This window comes from Ctenopharyngodon idella, chromosome 11 (assembly GCF_019924925.1).
Source record: "Ctenopharyngodon idella isolate HZGC_01 chromosome 11, HZGC01, whole genome shotgun sequence".
In the NCBI taxonomy this organism is placed as follows: Eukaryota; Metazoa; Chordata; class Actinopteri; order Cypriniformes; family Xenocyprididae; genus Ctenopharyngodon; species Ctenopharyngodon idella.
This window is the reverse complement of record NC_067230.1, coordinates 28,887,472-28,911,317: the sequence shown is the minus strand read 5'-3', so window position 1 is coordinate 28,911,317 and position 23,846 is coordinate 28,887,472. Positions and strand designations below refer to the sequence as shown.

The 23,846-nt window shown below is 36.7% G+C and overlaps 3 protein-coding genes across 5 annotated transcripts in view; 1 reads left to right on the top strand and 2 right to left on the bottom strand.

Moving 5' to 3' along the window:
- Positions 1 to 668, bottom strand: part of LOC127523003 (uncharacterized) — a 5,923-nt gene extending 5,255 nt beyond the window's left edge. The window contains exon 1 of the mRNA XM_051913411.1: positions 1 to 668. This exon is cut by the window's left edge and continues 363 nt beyond it. The gene's annotated coding sequence lies outside the window, so the exon portion shown is untranslated.
- Positions 669 to 1,508: 840 nt separating this feature from the next.
- On the top strand, positions 1,509 to 13,109 carry znf362a (zinc finger protein 362a). Of its 3 annotated transcripts, none has more exons than XM_051913069.1 (9): positions 1,509 to 1,660; positions 5,776 to 5,839; positions 6,299 to 6,545; positions 6,623 to 6,748; positions 8,403 to 8,748; positions 9,087 to 9,311; positions 9,454 to 9,532; positions 9,944 to 10,102; positions 10,245 to 13,109. In XM_051913069.1, the coding sequence occupies exons 1-9, from the start codon at positions 1,524 to 1,526 to the stop codon at positions 10,359 to 10,361; spliced, it is 1,500 nt and encodes a 499-aa protein (XP_051769029.1). In that variant the 5' UTR covers positions 1,509 to 1,523; the 3' UTR covers positions 10,362 to 13,109. The 3 variants fall into 3 exon arrangements, with proteins under 3 accessions (XP_051769029.1, XP_051769031.1, XP_051769030.1); XM_051913071.1 differs by lacking the exon at positions 1,509 to 1,660 and adding an exon at positions 1,866 to 2,366; XM_051913070.1 differs by lacking the exon at positions 1,509 to 1,660 and adding an exon at positions 1,866 to 2,371.
- A 949-nt stretch (positions 13,110 to 14,058) lies between these two features.
- On the bottom strand, positions 14,059 to 23,402 carry si:dkey-264d12.5 (cingulin). The gene is made up of 18 exons (XM_051912523.1): positions 23,096 to 23,402; positions 22,496 to 22,678; positions 22,239 to 22,359; positions 21,945 to 22,162; positions 21,492 to 21,575; positions 19,869 to 20,037; positions 19,708 to 19,779; positions 19,488 to 19,603; positions 18,762 to 18,832; positions 18,384 to 18,618; positions 18,227 to 18,304; positions 18,031 to 18,153; positions 15,908 to 16,078; positions 15,691 to 15,803; positions 14,754 to 14,895; positions 14,547 to 14,683; positions 14,317 to 14,419; positions 14,059 to 14,217 (listed from the first exon to the last, which is right to left on the bottom strand). Exons 1-18 carry the CDS (start codon positions 23,108 to 23,110, stop codon positions 14,158 to 14,160), a joined length of 2,211 nt encoding a protein of 736 aa, XP_051768483.1. The 5' UTR covers positions 23,111 to 23,402; the 3' UTR covers positions 14,059 to 14,157.
- Between the last annotated feature and the right edge of the window lie 444 nt (positions 23,403 to 23,846).

Here is a 23,846-nt window from a genome sequence, read left to right as displayed (position 1 = left end):
CGAGATCCAGGGGGCGGAGTCGGGTAGGTTAAGGGATATGTAAAGTGGGAGGAGTTGGATCTAGATCCAGGGGGTGGAGACGGGTAGGTTTAGGGATATGTAAAGTGTTCTGCAGTGAGGACCATCTCAAGAAGAGAGGAAATGATCAGAAACTATGGATGTAACGATTCACTCAACTCACGATTCACGATACTGGTTTCACGATATGATTTTCTCACGATTTTGTTTAACAAAATGAGATTTAAAACAAAGTATAAATGAGAAAGTGTCTTTTTTTACTACTCAGACAAAATGCTGCATATTTCTTTGTAAAAAGCAGACGGTCTGCATGAGAATGCAAATTCAATATCTGACAGCAAGTGGCGCTTATGGAACAGCGGCAATACAACGCTTCCTTGGTTACCGCCATAAACAAAGCAGCGCTGCGCGCTTACAAACACCATTTTAAAATGCATTGTATGGAGGTAAGATGAAAAGAAAATACCATCTAAACTTTTCTGAACAGTCAGTTCCCCTCAGATATACATTGTCGAAAATGACATATATTACCCAGAATGCATTGTTTTATGGTATATTACTCCTGTTTATTACAATGCATTCTGTAAGTTACAATGCATTCTGGGTAATATTATTTGTTGTTTATAGGCAACTTTCTCGAAAACGACAAATATTACCCCAAATGCATTGTTTTTACGGTATATTACTCCTGTTTATTACAATGCATTCTGGGTAATATTATTTGTTGTTTTTCGAGAAAGTGGCTTATAAGCTAGGCTATTTTCTCGAAAATGACAAATATTACCCAGAATGCATTGTTTTACAGTATTACTCCTGTTTATTACAATGCATTCTGTAAGTTACAATGCATTCTGGGTAATATTATTTGTTGTTTTCAAGAAAGTGGCCTATAAGCTAGGCTATTTTCTCGAAAATGACAAATATTACCCAGAATGCATTGTTTTACGGTATATTACTGTTTCAATGGGAAACAGTATTTTACTGTGTAAATTAGTTTTTTTTACAGCTTGAGACAGAAGCTCAGATTCATACGTTTTTGTTGTTGTTGTTGTTTGTTTCATATATTGAGGTCAATGCATATCTCATAATTCTATTTGTGGTATTTCAAGACTTAGATAAAATGGCGGACTAAATAAAAACTAGTAAATGTGTTCAAACTTTTGTCTTTTAGTGTATATTGTGTTGTTTTTGTTTGCACATTCTATTCCTACCCAAATCAAATCTGTTTACATTCAGTAATAAGACATAGACGTATAAATGGATGCAATTCGTAAGTGTTGCTACAAAAACAGTTCATGTCGTATTAATAGAAAATGCATATTATATGTTCTTCGTGACTGTGAGCTGTTACGAGTCAATCCATATTTCAGTGTCTTCTTTTGAACTCCATACCCTGTAAATCACTTCCCTGACCTTCTCAGGGGAATTACAGTAACACAAAATGTTAACAAGTCATGATTTTGAATGATTTTATGTTGAAGGCTCTGCTGTATGTTTGATCATATATGGTTTCGCTGTGCCTGCAGCACCCAGAAGTGAACGGCAGGCGACCCGGAAGGTCTGAACTCCCTCTGAAGGCAAAGCCGAAAGAACATCTGAACCTTTCATTAAATCTAATAAATCCACCGTCGAGGGCTGTAAGGTATGTCTGTCGCTCTCTGTTCATCTTCACGAATGCATATAATTTTTTTTGACATTTGCAGGATGCAGTGAAACGATGCTAGTTATCACAGTCATTCGAGTGAGCAAAAAAGTTCAAATAAAAGAAAAAAAATCAAAAGCAGACTCGTTTTGCAACAATATTCCATCTGCACTCTTATGCATAATTGCGTCATGATATAAATGTTAGATTTTCGCGGGAGGGATGCGCGTCCGTTTCCATCTGCGTGGTTTGTTCGCATCGCATGATTGTTGTAGGAAGTCTCTCGTTTTTTTTTCCTCTCGTTTTTTTTTTCTCTCCTCCAGCCGGGCTATTCAAACCTGCAGATCTAAGTAAACAATCATTCGCTCACTTAATGCAAATAATGCGGCGTTTTACACGTCGCTCCTTTGATCTGAATTCACGCGCTTTATTTTTGTCGCTAAAAAATTTGGGATCTGCAGAATATGGCGCCCTGTCCTTATAAAAATAAGACAGGCTGCCATTTTTGTTTTCCTTTTGTCTGAAATTTTTAATAAAACTGTCTGAGAATGTGGGAGAGGCAGACACCGGGGACCTGCACTCTCAGAAGCCACGAAATGCGTCCGTTCGCCTTATTTCGCGAGAGTTTTTAATTTGATGTTTGATCAAAGACGACGCGCTTTAATTGGGAATGATTTCAAGGATGCCGATAGAATAAAAGAAAAAAGTTGAGTAAGTTTTATCTCAGTTTATATCAAGACTCAGAGACGTGCCATTCCTCGCTAAAATGTTTGTTTTGATATGTACATGTTTAAAAAGGTGCTGGGCGAATTTATATGCGTATTAAATAGTTTTAAATGTCATAGAGGCTTCACAGATTTCATTAAAAAAAAAAAAAAAACTAGGGAGAAGTCTTTGTAGTTTCAGAGATTTAGACTATATATTTGTAATGCACCTCTAGTCAGATTAATGTGTCACTTTTATGGTACTTCCATGTTTTTGTTTGTTTGTTTGTTTGTTTGTTTCTTGAGGGACATTTACTATGGTAGTACCATAATATTCTTGGAAATACTACCAGTGTACATGAATTTCAGTGCCACATTAGTTGATGAGATCTTCATAATAATTTGAGATACCCTGCAATGTTTATTTTTAGTGCGGATAAGCTATTTTGTATCTATTTTGTAAATTTCAATGTCTTCACACTAGTATTTGGATCATTGACGAATAAGGATTTTTAAAAGTGTAAAAAAAACAAAAACAAAAAAAAACATAATGGAGATATAATTAATTTTGAAGTTTTATTAAGTGTTAACAATGAGATTATGTGGTTTTTATAATCAATTAACACTGCTTCTGTCATTTTTTTTACAAGATGGACAAAATTTGTCACCAAAAAAGTCATTTGAAAAAAAGTCAACCAAAATTTCGGTTTTACCGAATGACACTTTTGGTTATACCGAATGACGATATTTTCAAACAATGCTAACAGGCTAGATGATATCTAGCTAGATGGCAAAAGGACAATCAAATATTTTATATTTAGTACAAGTTTTTAAAATATTACAACATTTTTCATGTTTTATAGGGGTTGTACCGAATTACCTGATGTTTTGGGACATGCGTATGAGCAAGTGAAAACATGAATTTTTCAAATAGTTAAGAGAGAGTTAGTTACTTTGCTTCACGACCATGTGGTCCTTTGAAGGTGTCTGAATGATGTCTCATCCTGTCACATGTTATTGACCATATGACTTGATCCAAAATGGCCCCTTTATATTGGTTACTCCGAATTACATCAATAAAATTAATTTTTCTGGACATTCTCTCATAACAAAGCAACAACTTCTACACAAAATTTTAATACCATTTTGCACTATGTTGATATATGATGTTATAAAATCATGCCACAATAAAAATATATACATTTATTTCATTTTAAGATATTTTAATCACAAATGAAATGGCTGTATTGGCCTTTGGACGGTTATAAACCGAATGACCTCACTTCAAAATCTTTAAAATACCTTTATCTGTAGCAAAATATAATTAAAACCTTTTGGATTCAATAAAAGATATTTAGTTGTACTACCTTACATACTTTGGATGTCATATCTTTGTTTTCTATTATTATTATTAAGGCCTTTGGACAAAAAAATGACCCGTCCTGTCATTGACCCATTCATACAACTTTGCAAGTCTAAACAGTCCAGCACTGTACCTTGTTTTCACCACAGTACTTTTTAAATTTTTTTTAAATAGTAAATGATTTCTTGAAGTGGTTGTATTGAACAAACAGGAACAATGACGCCCATCTTTCCGCCCTTCTAATCTTTACCTGCTCAGTTGGGAACTCTGGACCTTTAGAAATGTTTCCATACGGTGTGATTACTTTAGGCGTATCATTTTCATACATTATGTCTATGACACTGTGCTATGAATGTGTTGGCAGTGCTTATGGGTCTTGAGAGTGTTTGACTAAGGGGCCTTGCAGAGAAGTTCATTTACCGGAGCCAAAAATAATAAAAGCGATATGTCCAAATATATGAGCCCAGACCCTGCTGAATATTTCCTTAATGATGCTGAAAGGGTGTCTGTTTCACTTCCTGCTAAAACTGTGGGGTAGAGTTTTCACTTTTCCATATGAATCTGATGCTTATACATATGCAGTTGACATTTTTAGGTTCAAATACTCAAATACTGTCATTTCCGTTTCTCTTTGTGACTTTCCAGTCAACGTAGTTTTCAGATCGATTTGATAAAGTGCTTTCTGTTTGTAAGCTTTCACTGTAAAAAATGATCAAGATGTCAAGGCAACATGTTAAGTAATTTCAGCTTCATTTTATAAGTTATATGAGTCCCAACTTGATTTTTTATGTCAGTTTAATATAATTTAAGTTGAAATGAACAGCTTTTTTGATTACTTAAAAATATAAGGCAGCAACAGAACTTAAGTTTTTAAGTTGAAATAGGTGGAAATTTTCTTATAGTGTTGTGATAAGTCCAACATAATTTGAAGCAGTTTGCACCATCGCAGCAAAGCATGTTTACTAAATTTTTTTATGCATTTGTATTTTGCCATAACAGTGCAACAAGCAATACTCAAAGTGTCTTGCATTAAGTTGTTTGTTTGATTTTCCCAATGGGTGTCAGTTGAGGCATTATTTAATAACCTGCTGTAGGTGTGTGAACAAACAGTGTGAGTTTGCTTGAAATACTTGTTCTGCGTTGTATCATATTCATACCACTGTGTCACGAATAACATGCCAATCCATTTAAAAGCACAGTCCGCAATTAATAAGTATCCGTGCAAGTCTTAAGCCAACAACAAAATCTTCTGAACAATGGCAGTGATTCTACTGTATGTCACTGTAATGAAGCTTTACTGTAGTGTTTGATTAAATCAGAATTATACCTTTTAAAGTGGAAATTAATCCTAACTGGTCATGTTGTGCATGAATGATCAGTGCATGTTTTTTTAAAGAAAACTATTCTGTTAAAGGGATAGTTCACCCAAAAATGAAAATGATCCCATGATTTACTCACCCTCAAGCCATCCTAGGTGTATATGACTATCTTCTCTCAGACGAACACAATCTGAGATTTTTGGGGGCTTCAAAATCTCACCCCTCATTCACTACCATGATAAATCTTGGAAGAGCCAGGAAATTTTTAAATATATCTCCGATTGTGTTCGTCTGAAGGAAGATAGTCATATACACCTAGGATGGCTTGAGGGTGAGTAAATCATGGGATCATTTTCATTTTTGGGTGAAGTATCCCTTAAAGTCTCAACATTTGGTTTTTCAATAACCTTGATATATTTTCTTTAATATGGCACTTTATGGAAGTTAAATGGGTTGTGAATGTCATTTCTCAACTGATGTACTGCACTGAGCTGCCAGTTAATTTAAGTCATCTCCTTGGATTAGATCTGCATTTCCAATCAATAAATAATCCAAAGAGGTCAGACCTAATCTATACTATATATATTTTCCTGTTTATTTCAGTCACGTCACTCTCATTCATTCACATATGAGCCGAGAGCCTTTAGTAAGAATTTGTATGTTTTCACTTAACAGTGAATGACCTGAAAATAAAGCATTATTAATCAAGCATGACTGTGTGTGTTTCAGAATGGCAGAACCTAGATTTAATAATCCATACTTCTGGCCTCCTCCACCTTCTATTCCTGGTCAGGTAAGGAACACGAACCTGAATCAATGGACAGACATAATTAATCCTTGTCTCTTATCTAAAAAGAATCTTCATAGTAACATAATCAATAGTTTACTTTAGTTCTAGACAACCAGTCCTCAGAATCATTGCTGTTTACTAGTTGTCTTAAGTAACAGATAAGGGCACAAACACTCGAAAGATTAGAGTTCTTCAAACAGTTAGATCTTTCTCTAGTCCATAAACTATAAGAATCAGTAAAGATATTACAGAAGAGTTTTTAGGATGATACTGAAAGGTGTTTTACTTGCTAAAAAAAGTATAAATTATCAATCAGATGATAGAAGGCATGTAGTTTTAATCATGTTGATAATTTAAAGGCCTTAAATTGTGTATCAACCATGATACAGCAGGCTTTATAGGGTTAAACACAAGTTCTGCTCATCATGTCAGAACCATCTGGTTGATCTCACTTTTTCCCAGTTGGATAACCTCGTGCTGATCAACAAGATCAAAGAGCAGCTCATGGCGGAGAAAATCAGACCTCCACATCTGCCGCCCACTTCTGTCCCTTCCCAGCAGCCCTTGCTGGTTCCACCCACATCCACAGAAGGCGGGCAGCACAATATATCAACGCCCAAGCTCCAGCAGATGCCAGGGCTCCATGTGCACAGCACCTCCCAGCCTGACATCGCCCTACACGCACGACCCGCCTCCAGCACCGTCGCAGGTAAACCCTCTGCTGCATGGAACAAATCTGCTCACTGAGACACATGAATAATGCTAATTGTGCAATAACATGGGCAGGTCGTATTCTGGGTGACGTGAACTTGAATCTGGACGATAAGACTGCCATTAAAGCAAGGGGATTGTGGGAAGACTGGCATTTGCGGCAAATCATAGACCAGCCATCCAGAGTGAATCATCTGTCAGGTACGTGTATGTAAATTATTGTTATTGTTTAAAGGGGTCCTTGATTATGATTTCACTTTTTTAACTTTAGTTAGTGTGTAGTTCTGCTGTTAGAGCATAAACAACATCTGCAAAGTTACGACGCTCAAAGTTCAATGCAAAGAATTCACTGTTAAAGGACTACTACAAATGGCTGGTAGGGACTACAACAAGCTTCTTCCCGGGTTAGTGACATCACGAACCCCAAAATTTACATAAACCCCGCCCCCGAGAACACGCAACAAAGGGGGTGAGGCCATGTTGGGCTGCTTTAGAGAAGAGGAAGAGTTGTTGTAGTAGAGTGTCCTTGCCATGCCGTCATTTTACGCCGGACTGCTTCACAGACGAGGGTCAATTCAATGCTGGATTTGCACAAAAGATTAACATGACGGCACATGCTAGTCGATGAGTTGAATCAACTCCACAGCAACTACATAAATTTATCCAATAACCATTCAGAAATGTCCAGTTTCATTCTAAAAGTTGTAACTTCTTCCTGAGTCTCTCCATCAGTGTCGACTCCGGTTTGAACAATGTAAGGCTGAACACCGTTACTGACAATCCTCATTTTGGCTGCGTGAGATTCTCCAGCTTTGTTGTTGTTGACCAACCGAAGCGTGAGCTGTTAAAGCCCCGCCCTCTTCTGGAAAGCAGGCCAGGAGCAGCAGCTCATTTGCATTTAAAGGGACACACACAAAAACGGTGTGTTTTTGCTCACACCCAAATAGGGGCAAATTTGACAAGTTATAATAAATGATTTATTTGGTATTTTGAGCTGAAACTTCACAGACACATTCTGGAGACACCAGAGACTTATATTACATCTTGTAAAAGGGGCATTATAGGTCTCTTAATGCCATTGTTTTTCCACAATATACTTAGAGGACCTATTATGCTTTTTTCATCTTTCATCAAGTTCATCTTTCTTTAGTGTGTAATGGTGCTGTCACAATATTCCTCATTTAAATAATTCCCGCCCAAGGCATATAAAGGGGCGGGGCCTGGTTTAGTTAGTAGGCTGAATCCCAAATGGCACCCTAAACCCTCACGGTCTTCCCCTGAGTCCACACTTTCATGACGTAATACCGCTTTGACTGCCGGGTAAAGTCCTCTGCGTAGCTCGCAAACTTGCGGGCTCAGCTGAAGTGCGCATCGAGGGCACATAGTGGCCGTAAAGGGGGCGCTCGCGAGCACCCTTCTGAAACCTAAAATGATGAAAGGGACACCCTATGGTCTCGTGGACTTAATGGACACGCGCACGCAGCAGCCATTGTAAGTCCACAAGACCGAAAGTGCAAAGAAGTGTACCATTTGGTATTTAGCCATAGTGTTGAAACGGTTATGATAAGGGGCGGGACATTTCCCAAACACGCTCAAAGCGGTTGACCAATCACAACACAATGGTCCAGGCGACCAATAAGAGCACAATGAGCTTTTCAGAAGGAGTGGCTTTATAGAAACAGGAACTAAACAGAGCGTTACTGATAGACTGGGAAGAGAGGAGCTGCAACAATGTCATATATGTGAAAAATAATGAACATTCAAGCATGAAAACCTGTTCTAGTAGAGCCCAAAAACAACATCAAAACTTTGTAAAAGGCATAATACGGCCTTTTTAATTGAGGTATGTTTTCAGGACTGTCACTGACATCTTCTCGAACTGCCAACCACAACACGTCAGAGAGCGTGACGCCGACCACCCCGACCACTCCAACCACCAGCAGTCAGACGCGTCACGGCGGCGCTCCTTCCCCAAACCTCATCTCAGGACTGGCCTGTGGGCCGGGGATGGAGGCTTTCAAAAACAGCGGAGGACTGGCAGGACTGCTGGGTCCACCTCCCAAGAGCATAGGACGAGGTCGCAAAAAGATCAAAGCTGAAAACCCTTCTGGGCCGCTCTTAGTCGTTCCCTACCCAATCCTGGCCTCTGGAGCCGACCAATCACCTGTCAGCATCACTGCCAAAGAGGGCAAAACATACAGGTAGAAGTTCAAAAAATTGCATTTCATAGTGATTCATGTTTAAAGGAACACTTTGCCCCAAAATTAAAATATTCTCCTCTAGTATTGCTCTCATATTTCATGACATTTATTGCATGCATTTTATTTGCGTACAAATATGGTGTGTCAAGACAGTAGAGCATGAATTCCCTTCCCCTGCAAGTGTCTTTTCGCTGTTATATTTGGCTCCAAACTGCAGTATATGTCATCTTTCTTTTATACCATATACAAACAGTACTAACCACATAATAAACCATACTCCCAAGTCCCAACCCCCATTTTCAAAAAAAAAAACAATAAAGATTTTCTACATTTTGCAGATGTAAAGTGTGTCCGCTGACGTTCTTCTCCAAGTCAGACATGCAGATACACTCCAAGTCTCACACAGAAGCAAAGCCACACAAGTGCCCTCACTGCACCAAGTCCTTCGCCAACGCGTCCTACCTGTCGCAGCACCTGCGCATTCACCTGGGAGTCAAGCCGTATCACTGCTCCTACTGCGAGAAATCCTTCCGCCAGCTCTCCCACTTACAGCAGCACACCAGGTTCTTCTTCAGCCTCAGTTATACAAGAGCTCGTGCTGTGTACAAATACAAATGGCGATGGCATGGTATTACCAGAATGAACTAGGATATTTTGAGATTGTAAGACATTTAATCTTGTGTATGCGTTTTTTGCATTCTACAGAATCCACACAGGTGATCGGCCGTATAAATGTCTCCATCCAGGCTGTGAAAAGGCCTTCACGCAGCTCTCCAATCTGCAAGTAAGACCCAAATATCACTTCTTTTGTAATCGTTCACATACTTCATTAACTGTTTCCCCACCATAGACGGAATTTTCCGGCTTTCTGTGTTTTCACTGTTATGTGGTAGGGGGCGCTATTTCTCATCTTCTGAAAGAGTACAGAAGCTCCGGATAAAAACACAGGCAAAAAAGGAACAGAATCGAGTAATAAAAGCATTGCTTATGCACATTGTAGTCTTTGGTGGGGAAAAAAACATGATTTTTCTCAGTTTTTTGTTCAAAATGTTGCTTTTTTTTTATTGAAACTTACCTTTACTTGCATTTAAGTGTTGATAAAAAAAGAAAGCATGAATCAATCAGTCCTACTGTCATCTGTCTGTCTGGGTAAATGTGTATTGGTGTATAACGAGAGCTTTGTGTGTTTATACAGTCTCACCAGAGATCACATAATAAAGACAAGCCTTACAAGTGCTCCAACTGTTACCGCGCTTACTCAGACTCCGCCTCCCTCCAAATCCACATGTCAGCTCACGCAATCAAAAACGCCAAGGCGTATTGCTGCAGCATGTGTGGTCGAGCCTACACCTCTGTAAGTACTAGAGCTTTCATCATCATATCGACTCCTCTAGCGCCCTGTGGAATATACCACTTTAGTGAACATGTTTATTAGCAATATATGCAATCATTTTTTATGAATATCTTTAATCTTGTCATATAATGTACCTTCCCAGGAGACCTACCTAATGAAGCACATGTCTAAGCACACGGTGGTAGAACATCTAGTGAGTCAACACTCGCCGCAAAGGACCGAATCCCCCAACGTTCCCGTTCGCATTTCCCTCATCTAAGCTTCCCGGTCCTGCGGTCAGTCTTTCCCAACCTTGGCATAAGCAAGCGAAATCGCCTGTTCTTGGTGGTTTGACATTACAGTTTTTTTTGTGTGTGTGTGTGTGTTTGTTTGTTTGTTTTACTTTTTGAGAACATTCCAAAAGGTATTAGACTGTGTGGATAGAGGCTCAAAACACAGCAGCGATTTGGGAAGGTTCTGTTACACGCGTTCCTCTTCTTGAACTCATTGTTGAGTTGAGAGGGAACAATCGGGAAATCCAAAGATGGTTTCACAGCACTTTCAGGCCACACAGTTTTGGCTTTAAACGTTTCTGGTCTGTTATGACAATAAAGGCATTGCTCTTGGCAGCTAAACGTTTGGGACTGTAGGTATTATGCATTATAAAATCAGAAGACATACGTTGTATGTTTTAAGCTTGGACCAAGTCCAGTACCTCCTCTCATATTTTTCTATGCTGTCTGGGAAAAATCCCCTTCTTTTGGGCAACTCAAAGTTGGTTTAGAGACCAATGGTCTTGTGTTTTGATAATGTCAATCGTAAAATGTTGTCATTTCCTTGCTTGTAGGGAAATTGTACTAAAAAATAGCTTTAGCATTAAAGTAAACTTCTCAAGAGGACTGTTACAAATCTGCAGAGGACTTTATAGACAAATCTTAGTGCTTTACCAATTTGTTTAGTGGTCTGGTGCCAAAAAATGGAATATGAAAATGGCAGAAAAATTTGGATGTTTCAGAATGGACACTTATAGCGTTTAGAATTTACACTTTATAAAAGTGTAAACCTGTGACGACTCAAACCCCTTGCGTTATGTTGCGGATGTCAGCATGCATTTGACATTCTAGATGGGTGAAAACTGTCAAGAAATGTCCACAATCTTATATTTTGCATAAAGAAAATGAAGGGTAAGTATGGTAGAATTTGGTAGTATTTGTTGTATTGGTAACACTTTACAATAAGGTCTCATTTGTTAACATTAGTTAATGAACTAACAGTGAGCGATACATTTCTTACAACAATCATTGATCTTTGTTAGGAGTGGGCCAGTATGTGTTTTTCAGGGCCGATACCGATTATTACCGATCAAGTAAACCGATAACCGATATTTTGAACCGATATATATGTCTGGTGTAAAAATGAAAATTAATGTCAAAATTAAGAATAACAAGGGCTCTGTGAGAGTGTGAGAATGCAAAACTTTTAGTGCCTTCAGCCTTTCACGTTGATTGGTCGGACTCGTGACTCCCAACAAATCAGATGGGTGGTGGGCGGAGCTTGCTCTAGGCCACAGAGTGGTGAGTTCTGACAGAGGTGGCTGCATCAGAGCCAAATAGCGCATTTAAAAGTTCAATTATTTTCTGAAAATCGGTTTCGAAAATGACCAATACGATAACCATAAAAATGCTTAATATCGGCGCCGATAATCGGTCGACCCCTAATCTTTATTATACTACTGGCTGGGCTGTTGAATGCTTGAATCTGATTGGCTGACAAATGTGCAATTATTTTCAGGGTAACGCACAGCTAAAGTAGTTCCAGGCAGGTCTTGACCGCATTACAGTTCCATATCACTTCGCCAAATGATTTCAGTTATTTCAAAAGTCCTTACAAACTTTTATTTTAGATGTGATTAATCACGATCAATCAATTTGACAGCACTAAAATATAATATATAATAAATAGGATAAAAATGACAAATTATTCCCATGATTTTTGCAACACAATTACGTTTTATTATGTACAGAAAGCACATGCTCTCTTTTTCTGCTCTCACCCCCTCAAATTCACACACTTTGTTAGTTAATAAAAATACAGTTGTTCATTGTTTGTTAGTTCACGGTCCATTAACTAATAACAATTTCAACTTTTGCTAACATTAGCTCAGAATAATATGTTGTAGAAGTATTGTTCATTGTTAGTTAGTGTAGTTAACTAATGTTAACAAATAAAACCTTATTGTAAAGTGTTACAGTTATATTAAGCTTTTATTTTAATATTAAATATTAATAATAATTTGGAATAAAAAATGAGGTCCTGTCCAGACAGTATTTATTACTGTATTACAGAAATGAGATTTTCTTTTTTCTTTTTTTTGGTTTGGGGGAATTTTTTGGGAAAATGCTCTTAATTGTCATAAAAATGCAAACAATGGTCCTACAAACAGGCTTCATTTTCATTTATTCAAAATACAATTTTGTATTTTTTCATTTGATTTTCGGGGTGAAATGTAACTATTCAGCCATATGCTGTTCTAAATTTCACACAGGACAGAACAATATTGGGGGTAAAAGAGCTGGATTATAATGTCGAGTTGCCCATGAGATTTGTGTAGCTGCATCGATGTCTAGAATACCTCCTTGGCTTATTATACATGTTTATACTTATTATCATGTTTAAATATTAACAACTAACATGTTAATTTTACACATTTTAAGCCTTAACCATTTTATCACTAGTTGTTTACCATCACATTTTATATATTTTATACCATATTGGTGTTTACTTGTGTACTCCGTACTTTTATGTAATTTTATTTCCTAGCATGAACATGCTGTAAATAAACTATACAGTACTTAAGTGTTAACCAGTTTATATAAAATGACTACATGTCTAGTTATTATAAAATATACCTTTTTAATTGTCTTGAAATGTGGTACTCTATAAGATTTGCCTTGGCTGCTACATGCAAAGTCAAGACACGGTGAGGGAACGGACTTTGTAAAAGTAAGCAAATAAATATATGAGAAAATTCTGTGTCGGTGTATATGTTTATGCATGCTAGATTATCACTAATACTTTTTCCATTGTTTATGAAGTGAATGCACTGATGTTAGTGAGACTCGAAATAGTTTTTCTGCTGAAAAAAGCAGACAGGATGTCAGTGTTGAAAACTGATCTTCATGTCACTGTATGTGTTATGACAAATAAGCAAAGCTTCTGTCCAATTAGAGCAGTCCACACTTCCTGTTTGTGAAATGCTGCTAATATACTCCCAGGTAAGCCAATAACTGGTATTCCCCAACCTTTTTTAAAAAGTGACTAATAATATAATTAATAATGCTTAGTGATTTCTAGAATGTAGATAATCTAGAGTTACACATTTGTGACCCTTGAACACAAAACCAGTCATAAGGGTCAATTTTCTTGAAATTGAGGTTTATACATCATCTAAAAGCTGAATAAATAAATTTTCCAATGATGTATATGGTTTGTTAGGATAGGACAATATTTGGTCGAGATACAACTATTTGAAAATCTAGAATCTGAGGGTGCAAAAAAAATCTAAATATTGAGAAAATCGCCTTTAAAGTTGTCCAAATGAAGTCCTTAGCAATGTATATCCACTCACAAAAATACTTTTTTATATATTCGCGGTAGGAAATTTACAAAATATCTTCATGGAACATGATCTTTACTTAATATCCTAATGATTTTTGGCATATAAGAAAAATCGATAGTTTTGACCCATATAATGTATTGTTGGCTATCGCTACATATATTACCCTTGCGACTTATGACTGGTTTTGTGGTCCAGGGTCACATTTGTGTTCTGGTGTTGGTGAAAGGGAACTTAAACCTAGTCAAACTTCAACCTAGTCACATATGAGCAAAAAAAAAAAATCGGATTTGGGCCACATTTACCTGCAGTCTGAGTGTGTCAATGTTTTCACATGAGTAAAAGGGAAGGTTTTTTGAGATAATGAAGAAATAAAAGTTGTTGAGATCTTTATTTTAGAAATATTTATGTTTACAAAAATAATTTAAACAATTTACACTGAAAAGAAAAATGAAGTCGTTTATGTAAGAAGAGTGGTTTGGTCCTCGCCCTCTATGACCCGACTCTCAGCAGTGACTTCCTGCAGTAACATATGAACACTGATCATACACAAGCTAAACCATTGATTGTTACTTTGTAAACCTGTAAATTAGATTTAAATTAATGTACTTGTACTTACATCACAACTCGTCTCGGCCAGTATCGTCAGGCATTCGATGTGCTCGGACATTTGTGCTGTTGTCTGTTGTAGCTGACCGTTTTCTTCTTCAAGGAAATTTATCCTGAGGAAGTTAAACAAGAAATGTAGTGGATGGATGGATGGATTGGAAAAATCCATCAAAAGATCAAAAGTTTGGGGGGCTTGGCATCCTTTGAACAATAGTTGTGTACATACTCAACTAAAAGTACCTAATTTGCATAGAGGAAACTGTATCCAAAGCATTTTTCTGTGCCTCTTCAAAGTCATGCAGCTGTAAAAGAAGATCTCTGTTCTTCTGAAGCAGACTCTCATTTTCCGATGTGACCATCGTCATCATGCGTGAAGTCTGATGAGGAGCAGATATCATTTAAAAGTCACACACAATTTTTGAATATTTTATTAGTCTGCCAAGTTACCTTCTCTTCCTGTTTCCTCAGAATAAAAATCTCTTTCTCTAGCTGTTTTATTTTTTCGTCACGCCACCCCGTCTCTCTCAGGTAAACCCCTCTGGCCCGGCTCAGCTTGTTTTTGTAGTGGATTCGCTTGTCGTTGTATTTACTGGAAATATAAAGCAGATAAATAAATAAATTGCACACTTTAAATCACTCGACAAGGAAGCATTTTAAATTCTTCTTTAATGTTTGAGGCTCTCTGCATTGTTGTTTTAGTATCATTGAGATGCTAACTAAAAACAGTTTTTATTAAGATATTAAATGTTTTTTAATTTTAGTAACATTTTAGTATTTTTGCTGTGTTTCTTGACATTTTTATTAGATTTTGTTTTTTTAAAAATATATGTCTATATAGTTATTTCATTTTTATTTTTAGTTATTTTAGTACATCACATTAAACTAAATGAAAATGAGAAATGTTTCATTGACAACTAGCTAAAAATAAGTTTAGGATTTTTAAAATTTTATTTCAGTTAACATTTATTTTATTTCAAGTAACAATTTTTTTGTTTTTCATTTGACTTGGTCACCATGAAATCAAAATGAACAATTCTTGTTTTTATGGAATACTGCAGTATTTATTATATTTGCACATTATTATTATTTTTTTTAAATTCATGTGCCCTTATAATCGTTAATCAAAATAACTTCCTTTCATCTTTTTACATTTCAACTTTTTACATCTTTTCTCTTCTCTGATGACGAGGGCGGGGCAACCTGTCACTCATATGAGATCCACAACCATCCAATCAATTCCCCATGAACAAAATCAAGTCCCGCCCTACATTTTTCTTGTTCGAGAAGCTGTTTCACTCAGATATACACCAAAATAGGGAAGAAAAGACTATCGCAACTTCCATTTCATGTCGACTGTAACTATATTAACTCTGGCTCTCTGTACCTCCTCTCAGCGTCCACGCTAACTAGAGCTAGCTGAAGTTCGGTCCTCAGAGAGTCTGTCTCCTGTTGACTGCTGGTTAGTCTGTTCCTTAAGTCGTTGATGTCTTGTTGGAGCTGCTCATACAGCAAACAAAAATGATTTAGAGTTAAAAAGTTGAGTTAAAATTGGTATATAAAATGCAATCTAAAGCAATCAATGTCAGATCTGCATCAGGTACCCTGAGGTTTTCCTGCTCCGCGTCACTGATGCTGTTCTGAAGTTGTGTGTTGTTTCTCCTCTGGGACAGCAGCTCTTGTTCGGTGGTGCTGAGGATGTTCTGGATGGCCTGGAGCTCCTTAAACATACTCTTCTGCTCCTCTGCGTCCTGCTGAAGCTGAACCTCCTGTGACTGATGTTAAAGTGCAAAGACCTGAAGTGTGTGTTCAATGCCATAACAGGGGTCCCCAAACTTTTTTATCAGTGGACCCCATAAAATATTTACTCGAAGTACCTAATGAGAGTTTAAAGGGTTAGTTCACCCAAAAATGAAAATAATGTCATATATTACTCACTCTCATGCCGTTCCACACCCGTAAGACCTTCGTTAATCTTCGGAACACAAATTAAGATATTTTTTTTGAAATCCGATGGCTCAGTGAGGCCTCCATAGCCAGCAATGACATGTCCTCTCTCAAGATCCATTAATGTACTAAAAACATATTTAAAACAGTTCATGTGAGTACAGTGGTTCAATATTAATATTATAAAGTGACGAGAATATTTTTGGTGCTCCAAAAAAACAAAATAACAACTAATATAGTGATGGCCGATTTCAAAACACTGCTTCAGGAAGCTTCGGAGCGTTATGAATCAGTGTGTCGAATCATGATTCGGATCGCGTGTCAAACCGCCAAACTGCTGAAATCACATGACTTTGGTGCTCCGAACCGCTGATTCGACACGCTGATTCATTATGCTCCGAAGCTTCCTGAAGCAGTGTTTTGAAATCGGCCATCACTATATAAGTCGTTATTTAGCTTTTTTTGGCGCACCAAAAATATTCTCGTCGCTTTATAATATTAATATTGAACCACTGTACTCACATGAACTGATTTAAATATGTTTTTAGTACATTAATGGATCTTGATTTGTGTACCGAAGATTAACAAAGGTCTTACGGGTGTGGAACGCCATGAGGATAAATAATAAATAACAGAATTTTCATTTTTGGGTGAACTAACCCTTTAAGTTTAAATAAAGAAATGAATATTTGATAATGATAAAAATAACTTTATTTTATACTACGTTACCAGCATTTATGTCTTAAATTCTTCACTTTTAAACTTTCAAACCCTCAAGCTTTTAACATTTCAAATCCTCAAACTTTTATTTTGGCAGAGTGAAATGCTGTAAACTTTCTCAGAAGTGATGGAAATGATGAAAATGTGTAAATAAAGTGAACCAAGCACACATTGCACACTTATTTAATTAAATAACAGCCTTTGATTTGATAACAGCACTAAGCTGTATCGCAGTTTCTAATTTGTTTTGATTAATTGTGCAGCCCAATTTATTCATTTTAATTTACATTAAATTTAATCAGTAGCTTTTTGTTAACTCACAAATTCCCTGCCATTCCCTTATGAACCCCCATTAGGGAAACCCTGGGTCAGATAATAGAGCGCAACAGTCGGGTTCAGTAAGTAAAAACTTTATTCATTTTCTCCATAGGGAAATGGATTTTTAATGATAGCTTATAAACCTTTAAAGATAGCCTTACAAGGTGGTTAACTGCATTATTTGCTTCTGTTGAAGCCGTTAGCCCGCATCAATTCAACTTAGTTTTAAAATAATCGTGTTTAACCACAGAATTTGTGGTAAAAACTACATTACCCATGATGCTGTACAAAAAACTCCACCAATCAGAGAGTTGAAAGAAGCAAAATGTCTCCCTACACTCTGTAAATACTTAAATATTTTAATATATATGCATATTTTGCTATAAACTTAAAATATGTAGCGTTTCATACATATAATCAATATTTTTAACTGAAAAGTTTTGTATTTCTTCATCGTTTTTTTTTCGATCATGCTGTTCGCAATGCTTCATGGGATTGTAGTTCTTTCCATCACTAAAGCCGTTAAGTACACAGTCTTGTACCTTTGTATTTTTGTCCGATTTTCAAATGCTTTCAAATACAAAATATTATGAATCACCTCAAAGCTGGCTGGCTTGGTTCATGGCTAAACACTTAAAGATTTTTTTGAAATCTCTATGGGAAAAATGAATGGAAAAAATACTTCACCAGCGCCGCTAAAAAAGTGGGCGGGCACTAATGAACTCTATAGATGTTCCTTTACCTGGACCAAAGCTCTGGCCTGATCAATTTCCATCTGCGTGGTCTTTGTCAGCTGCCTGGTCTTCTGCTGCTCCTCCTGGAGGTCAAACTTCAGCCGGCGAACTTCATCGTCCAGAGATGACAACTAAAAAAGTCAGTGATTTAGTCCCTTAGCATAACTAGTGACCAAATCAACAAAGTCAAATCGCTCTGGTTACCTGCTTCAGGTGTTTGTCACACTGTCTTTCCACATCCTGCACCTCCAGCTCTCGTACCTTAGATACTAAATCTCTGATCTGTGAATGCACAAGACACATGCATTAATGCATTAACTATATTAAACTTGTGTATTTGTTTGCCTTTCTCAGTCCTCACCTCCACCTGAAGGCTGCCGACGGTGGTCCTGTAATCGTCCGCCTGCTTCTCACAGAGGTTCTGGAAGTCTCGCACTAGCTGCTCTGCGTCCGTCCTCTTCCTCTTCTGCTCTTCACATTCGTCCACTGCCCTCCTCCGCAGGTCAGCCTCCATCTCAAACTCCATCCGCAGCTTCAGTGTGACCTGTGTCAGATCTTGCAACATGATCAACCTCTCCTGCATCTCGTTGAGACACCTGTAAAAATGTCACAACCTCAGCGGAATGATTGATGCCCAGGTGCACAACAACTGTCTTTATTCACATAAATTATATATATAAATAAGGTCCATTAGCTTGAGTATGTTTATCAATTATATACAGTCAAACTGAGGCCAAACCGTTTATGAATATCCACTTCCTGCGGCTTTTTGCCTTTGAATGGAGCGAAAGTGCGGTCAGGGGCTTCTGCCTGTTAGAGTAAAACAAGATGAATGGTGCTTGAATGGTCATTTTTATGGTGTAATTTACACAAGATGAATTTAAGTGTGCAAATGTTTTATAATTTTACATATATTTATACACTATCATTCAAAATTTTGGAGTATGTACAACTTTTTTACGTTTGTAAAATGTTTTTTATGTCTTCTTTTTACCAAGGCTGCATTTAATTGATCGAAAATACAGTAAAAACAGTAAATTGGTCATATTATTGCAATTTAAAACAACTTTTTTCTATGTCAAAATATTGTAATATATAATTTATTCCTGTGATGTAAAGCTGAATTTTCAGCATCATTACTCCAGTCTTCAGTGTCACATGATCCTTCAGAAATCATTCTAATGTGCTGATTTGCTGCTCAAGAAACATTTCATAACAGTTGTGCTGCTTAATATTTTTGTGGAAACTATGATACAATTTTTTGGGGATGTTTTTGATGAATAGAAAGTTCAAAGGAACATTGTTTCTTTGAAATCAAAATCTTTTGTGACATTATAAATGTTTTTCCTGTCACTTTTGATCAGTTAAATGCATCCTTTCTAAATAAAAGTTTCTTTCAGTGTGTGTGTGTATGTTCCTGGAAGAATAATTTATTCATGTATCTTTAAATAGATGATTATCTTACCATTTCAAGCAAACTCACACGCTCTTCCTGTAGTCTCTTCACAGTCAGCCTAAGGTGACACAATTCTTCTTCCTGTTTCTCATTTATCTCTTTTGTTTTTCGCAGTTCAGCAACTTCTAAAATGAAGGAAAAAAAAGCTCTGACTAAAAGAAATTCTGACTAAAGGTGAATTCAGCTGAGAGGGTAATACTACTAAACAGAAACAGGGACTAAATTATACCACAGCGTTTCAGTTTCTCCACTTCGTGTCGGAGGTGCTCAACTTCCATTTGAGCTTCTTGCAGCTCTGGTTCTAAAATAAAAGCATGATTTTGATGTCAGTATGTTCATGAGTGTCTCCCACCTTCTCATCCCTAGTGTGAGACCAGTGAAGTGATTTACCATAAGCTTTCTGCGTCAAGTGAGCAGACTCCAGCTCATCCGTGAGTCTGCGGATCTCCTTGTGGGCCATGGCGAGCCGAGCAGAGGCCTCTTCAACATCCCGCTCTAGTTCTTGCAACGTCCGTCCCTTCAGCTTGTCGTCCCCACTGTACTGCAGGTCAACGGCCTGCTACAAACGCAAACACTCGTTTAAGACCATTTGACAGTGGGTATTTTGTGTATTTCATTAACCATTGCATGCTTTATAGGCACTGAGCACAACAGGAACTAAGATGCTATTTCAAGAAATCCTCAACTTGCATGCTTGGAAAAAAACATTCACAAGAAAAGGAATTAAAGGTTAGTAAAAGTGATCTTCGTGTAAATTAAAAACATAGTATACTGTAAAGTTAATAAAAGTGTCAAGTTAGTGTAAATTGTAAAGATAGTAAAAAAGAACGTAAAAGAAATTAAAGGTTAGTAAAAGTGTTAGTTAAAAAGTAAAGTAAAAGAAGCCAATAGTTAGTAAAAGTACTCCTCGTGTAAATTTAACACAGAATACTGTAAATGTTAGTAAAAGTGCAAAGTAAAAGTGTAAATTAAGTGTCATGTTAGTAAATGTGTAAAGATAGTAAAAGTGAAAGTAAAAGAAATCAAAGTTTAGTAAAAGTGTACAGAAAGTAAGTGTAAAGTAAAAGCAAGTGTACAGTAAATTGTAAAGATATGAAAAGTGTAAAGTAAAAGAAACCAAAGGATAATAAAAGTGGTCCTTGTGTAAATTAAACACACAGAATACTGTAAAGGTTAGTAAAAAGTGTAAAGTAAGTGTCAACTTAGTAAAAGTGTAGTAAATTGTAAAGATAGTAAAAGTAAAAGAAATCAAAGGTTAGGTTAAGTAAAGTAAAAGTGTCAGGTTATTAAAAGTGTAAAGTAAAAGAATGTAAAGTAAATTATAAAGATGGTGAAAGTAAAAGAAATCAAACGTAAGTAAAAGTGTAAGTAAGTAAATTAAACAGTATACTGTAAAGGTTAGTAAAAGTGTAAAGTAAGTGTCAAGTTAGTAAATGTGTAAAGATAGTAAAAGTGAAAGTAAAACAAATCAAAGTTTAGCAAAAGTGTACAGAAAGTGTAAAGTTAGTAAAAGTGTAAAGTAAAATCAAGTGTACAGTAAATTGTACAGATATAAAAACGTGTAAAGTAAAAAAAACAAAAAAGTGGTCCTTGTGTAAATTAAACACACAGTATACTGTAAAGGTTAGTAAATGGTGTAGAGTATCTATCAAGTTAGTAAAAGTGTAGTAAATTGTAAAGATAGTAAAAGAGAAAGTAAAAGAAAATCAAAGGTTAGTAAAAGTATAAAGTAAAAGTGTCAAATTTGGAAAAGTGTAAAGAAAAAGAGTGTAAAGTAAATTGTAAAGATGGTAAAAGTGAAAGAAATCAAAGGTCAGTAAAAGTGTAAAGAAAGTAAGTGTCAATTTAGTAAAAGTGGTCCTTGTGGAAATGAAACACAGTATACTGTAAGGTTTGTTGGAATCCACTTGAAATAAGACAACAAGAAGCAATACTAACGCCTCTGAAACCTCTCCTCCTGCTTTTTGTTGTGCATTTAAATTACATGCATCAGGTTAATTGTTATAAACATACAGGCGTTAATTTCTGTTTACTCTGAGCTGCCTTTCTGAGTCCTAGGAGCCGCTTCCAAGGGCTCTGAACATGTAGTGCTGACACCTTGTGGAAAGATGAGGAGGTATTTTTATTAAGTCTCTAATCAGACATTTTGCACTTTCAGAAAACAAGAATTAGGTCAGGAACATGATACAATGTTGAATGCAAACTACATTAAACTATATACAGTGTACTCACATTAAGCAATATATACTGTATAGCAAATCTCAACTACTTGAATGTTTGCATCATTGCAAAATATGAACTATATTATTGTCCAGCGCCAATCTGCTTAATGTGACTATAAGGTTTATAATATGATATTATAAACACTAACATAATGAATGTCTGTAAAGCTACTTTAAAACATGTATGAATAAATTTGACTTAACGTGTAGGAAGACGAAACAACCTTAGAACTGATTCTCTTACTCTGACCACATTGTCTCCACGATCCTGCGACGTTTGCTCCTTATGGACATCAGGATCACATGCGGTCTTCACATCCACATCATCCTGACTTTGTATTTTCTCCAGCAGGGATGATCTGTCTGCGAGAAGGTAGGCTACCTGTTCGCTCAAGCTGATGGGAATAATATCAGCCAGGCCTTCCTGAAGTAACATCTCGGAGACCTCGCTCCTCTGTGCCTCTGTACATATAGATTCAAATGTCATATGAGTGGTGAAAAGCGAGATTGATAGAGGAGAGAACGGACAGAAACGCACCTTGCTGCAGATGGATGTCATCCAAAGTAGCACGGAGCGTTATGTTTTCTTGTTCGAGATGTAAAGCCACAGAGTCTCGAGTCTTTGTGAGACTCTTAATGTGATTGATGTATTGCTGAACCTGAGAACACACATAGTCTTTATTTATTGTTTTCTATCTACCTAAACATCTCATTTTGTGTCCCACAGACAAAAAGACACTCATATGGATCTAAAACAAAATACAGATGAGTAAATGATGATTTAGCCCAACAAACCTTTTCAATCTCAGCGACACGTTCCTTCTGAAGATCTTGTATTTGTTGGTTGAGGGACTTCACGGTACTTTCACTGCTCTTGTAAAGCTGCCACAGCAGAGACAAGCGCTCATTAATGGAGGCCGAGGGGTCCAAACCTTCCTCCTGCAGCCGCTGCTCCATGTCCTGCAACATCTTTCCATCCTGAACAGACACAGAGATCCATGTTATGTCTATCTATAAGTCTGTCTATGTATCTAACTATAAACTGGTCCAAGATCAGCGTTTGATGTGTTTAGAACGTTTACATCAAACACGTGATCTGCTCATGTTGTTTAAACATCCTTTGACAGCTGTTGTTGGAGATCGGAGGTGGCGCACATGCGCACATCTGTTTTTTTCGTTTAAACGACTTTGCGGTTTTCTAGCATGAAAACTTTATTACTTTCAGTTACATTTGTTTTTTTGCGAAAACAATAAAGCGAACGCACCAGATAGTACTTATATAACTTATAAAAGACTGATATTTACCACAAAGCCAGATCGTGATGTGTTGCCCTTTAAAAAAAATCAGTAAAATGAGCGATTCGCCACGGAAAGGTTTATAAAAACAGATCTTACCTGTGCTGTGCACATCTCCTCCCGTTATTCAAAACCATTTAAGTTACTTTTTAGCTATTGTTAAGAGTTATTATTGTCTTATAAGAGAATTATCACATCGCCGCTTATCCAAACGCTGCCTCAGTGACTTGACTGAACTGTTTTTCTTTCATATAACAGACGTTCACTGTCGCCTAGAAACCTATGTTAATATATCACCACCTTCAGTATTTTTCAGAATTTACTTGGAATTTACGTTCATCAGCGACAGCAGACCGTGTGAGTGTCTTTGTGTGGGACGTCCTGAAAAAGAACCCCACAAACTCCGTAATAAGAAACGCGATTCCCAAACAACTAAGGTAGTAGACTTTCTTAACGGGTGCCTTTTCCACTTTGAAAAGGTAATTTAAAGTGTGTGTGTATATATATATATATATATATATATACACACACACACACGCACACACGCACACACACACACACTTTTTAAAGCACTTTATAATTACAGAATAATGCATCTTCATTGACTAAAACCAAACACATAAAAGCTGGTGTCAGTTTTTCGTTGTTTTTAAAAATATTCGTTATTCATGAGAGACACAAAATGCATCTTTTTCATAGAATGGCCCAGATATTAAGAGCATCTAAAGGTACATAAAATATTGGATTAAATTACTACAGATTCCTTTCCTCATGTTAGAGTATTTAGCCTATTTAAACTAACTAAATATGAATCATTCCACGAAACCGGTACGATTCGAGTCCCTCTGAC

Coding starts and splice junctions, on each gene's coding strand:
- znf362a (XM_051913069.1), top strand. CDS start 1,524: ATGGTTTCGCTGTGCCTGCAGCACCCAGAAGTGAACGGCAGGCGACCC. Junction 6,546..6,622: donor CGCCTCCAGCACCGTCGCAG/GTAAACCCTCTG, acceptor TAACATGGGCAG/GTCGTATTCTGGGTGACGTG. Junction 9,533..9,943: donor CGCAGCTCTCCAATCTGCAA/GTAAGACCCAAA, acceptor GTGTTTATACAG/TCTCACCAGAGATCACATAA.
- si:dkey-264d12.5 (XM_051912523.1), bottom strand. Junction 20,038..21,491: donor GTAAACAGAAATTAACGCCT/GTATGTTTATAA, acceptor TTGCGTTTGTAG/CAGGCCGTTGACCTGCAGTA. Junction 18,305..18,383: donor TCGGCAGCCTTCAGGTGGAG/GTGAGGACTGAG, acceptor GTGCATTCACAG/ATCAGAGATTTAGTATCTAA.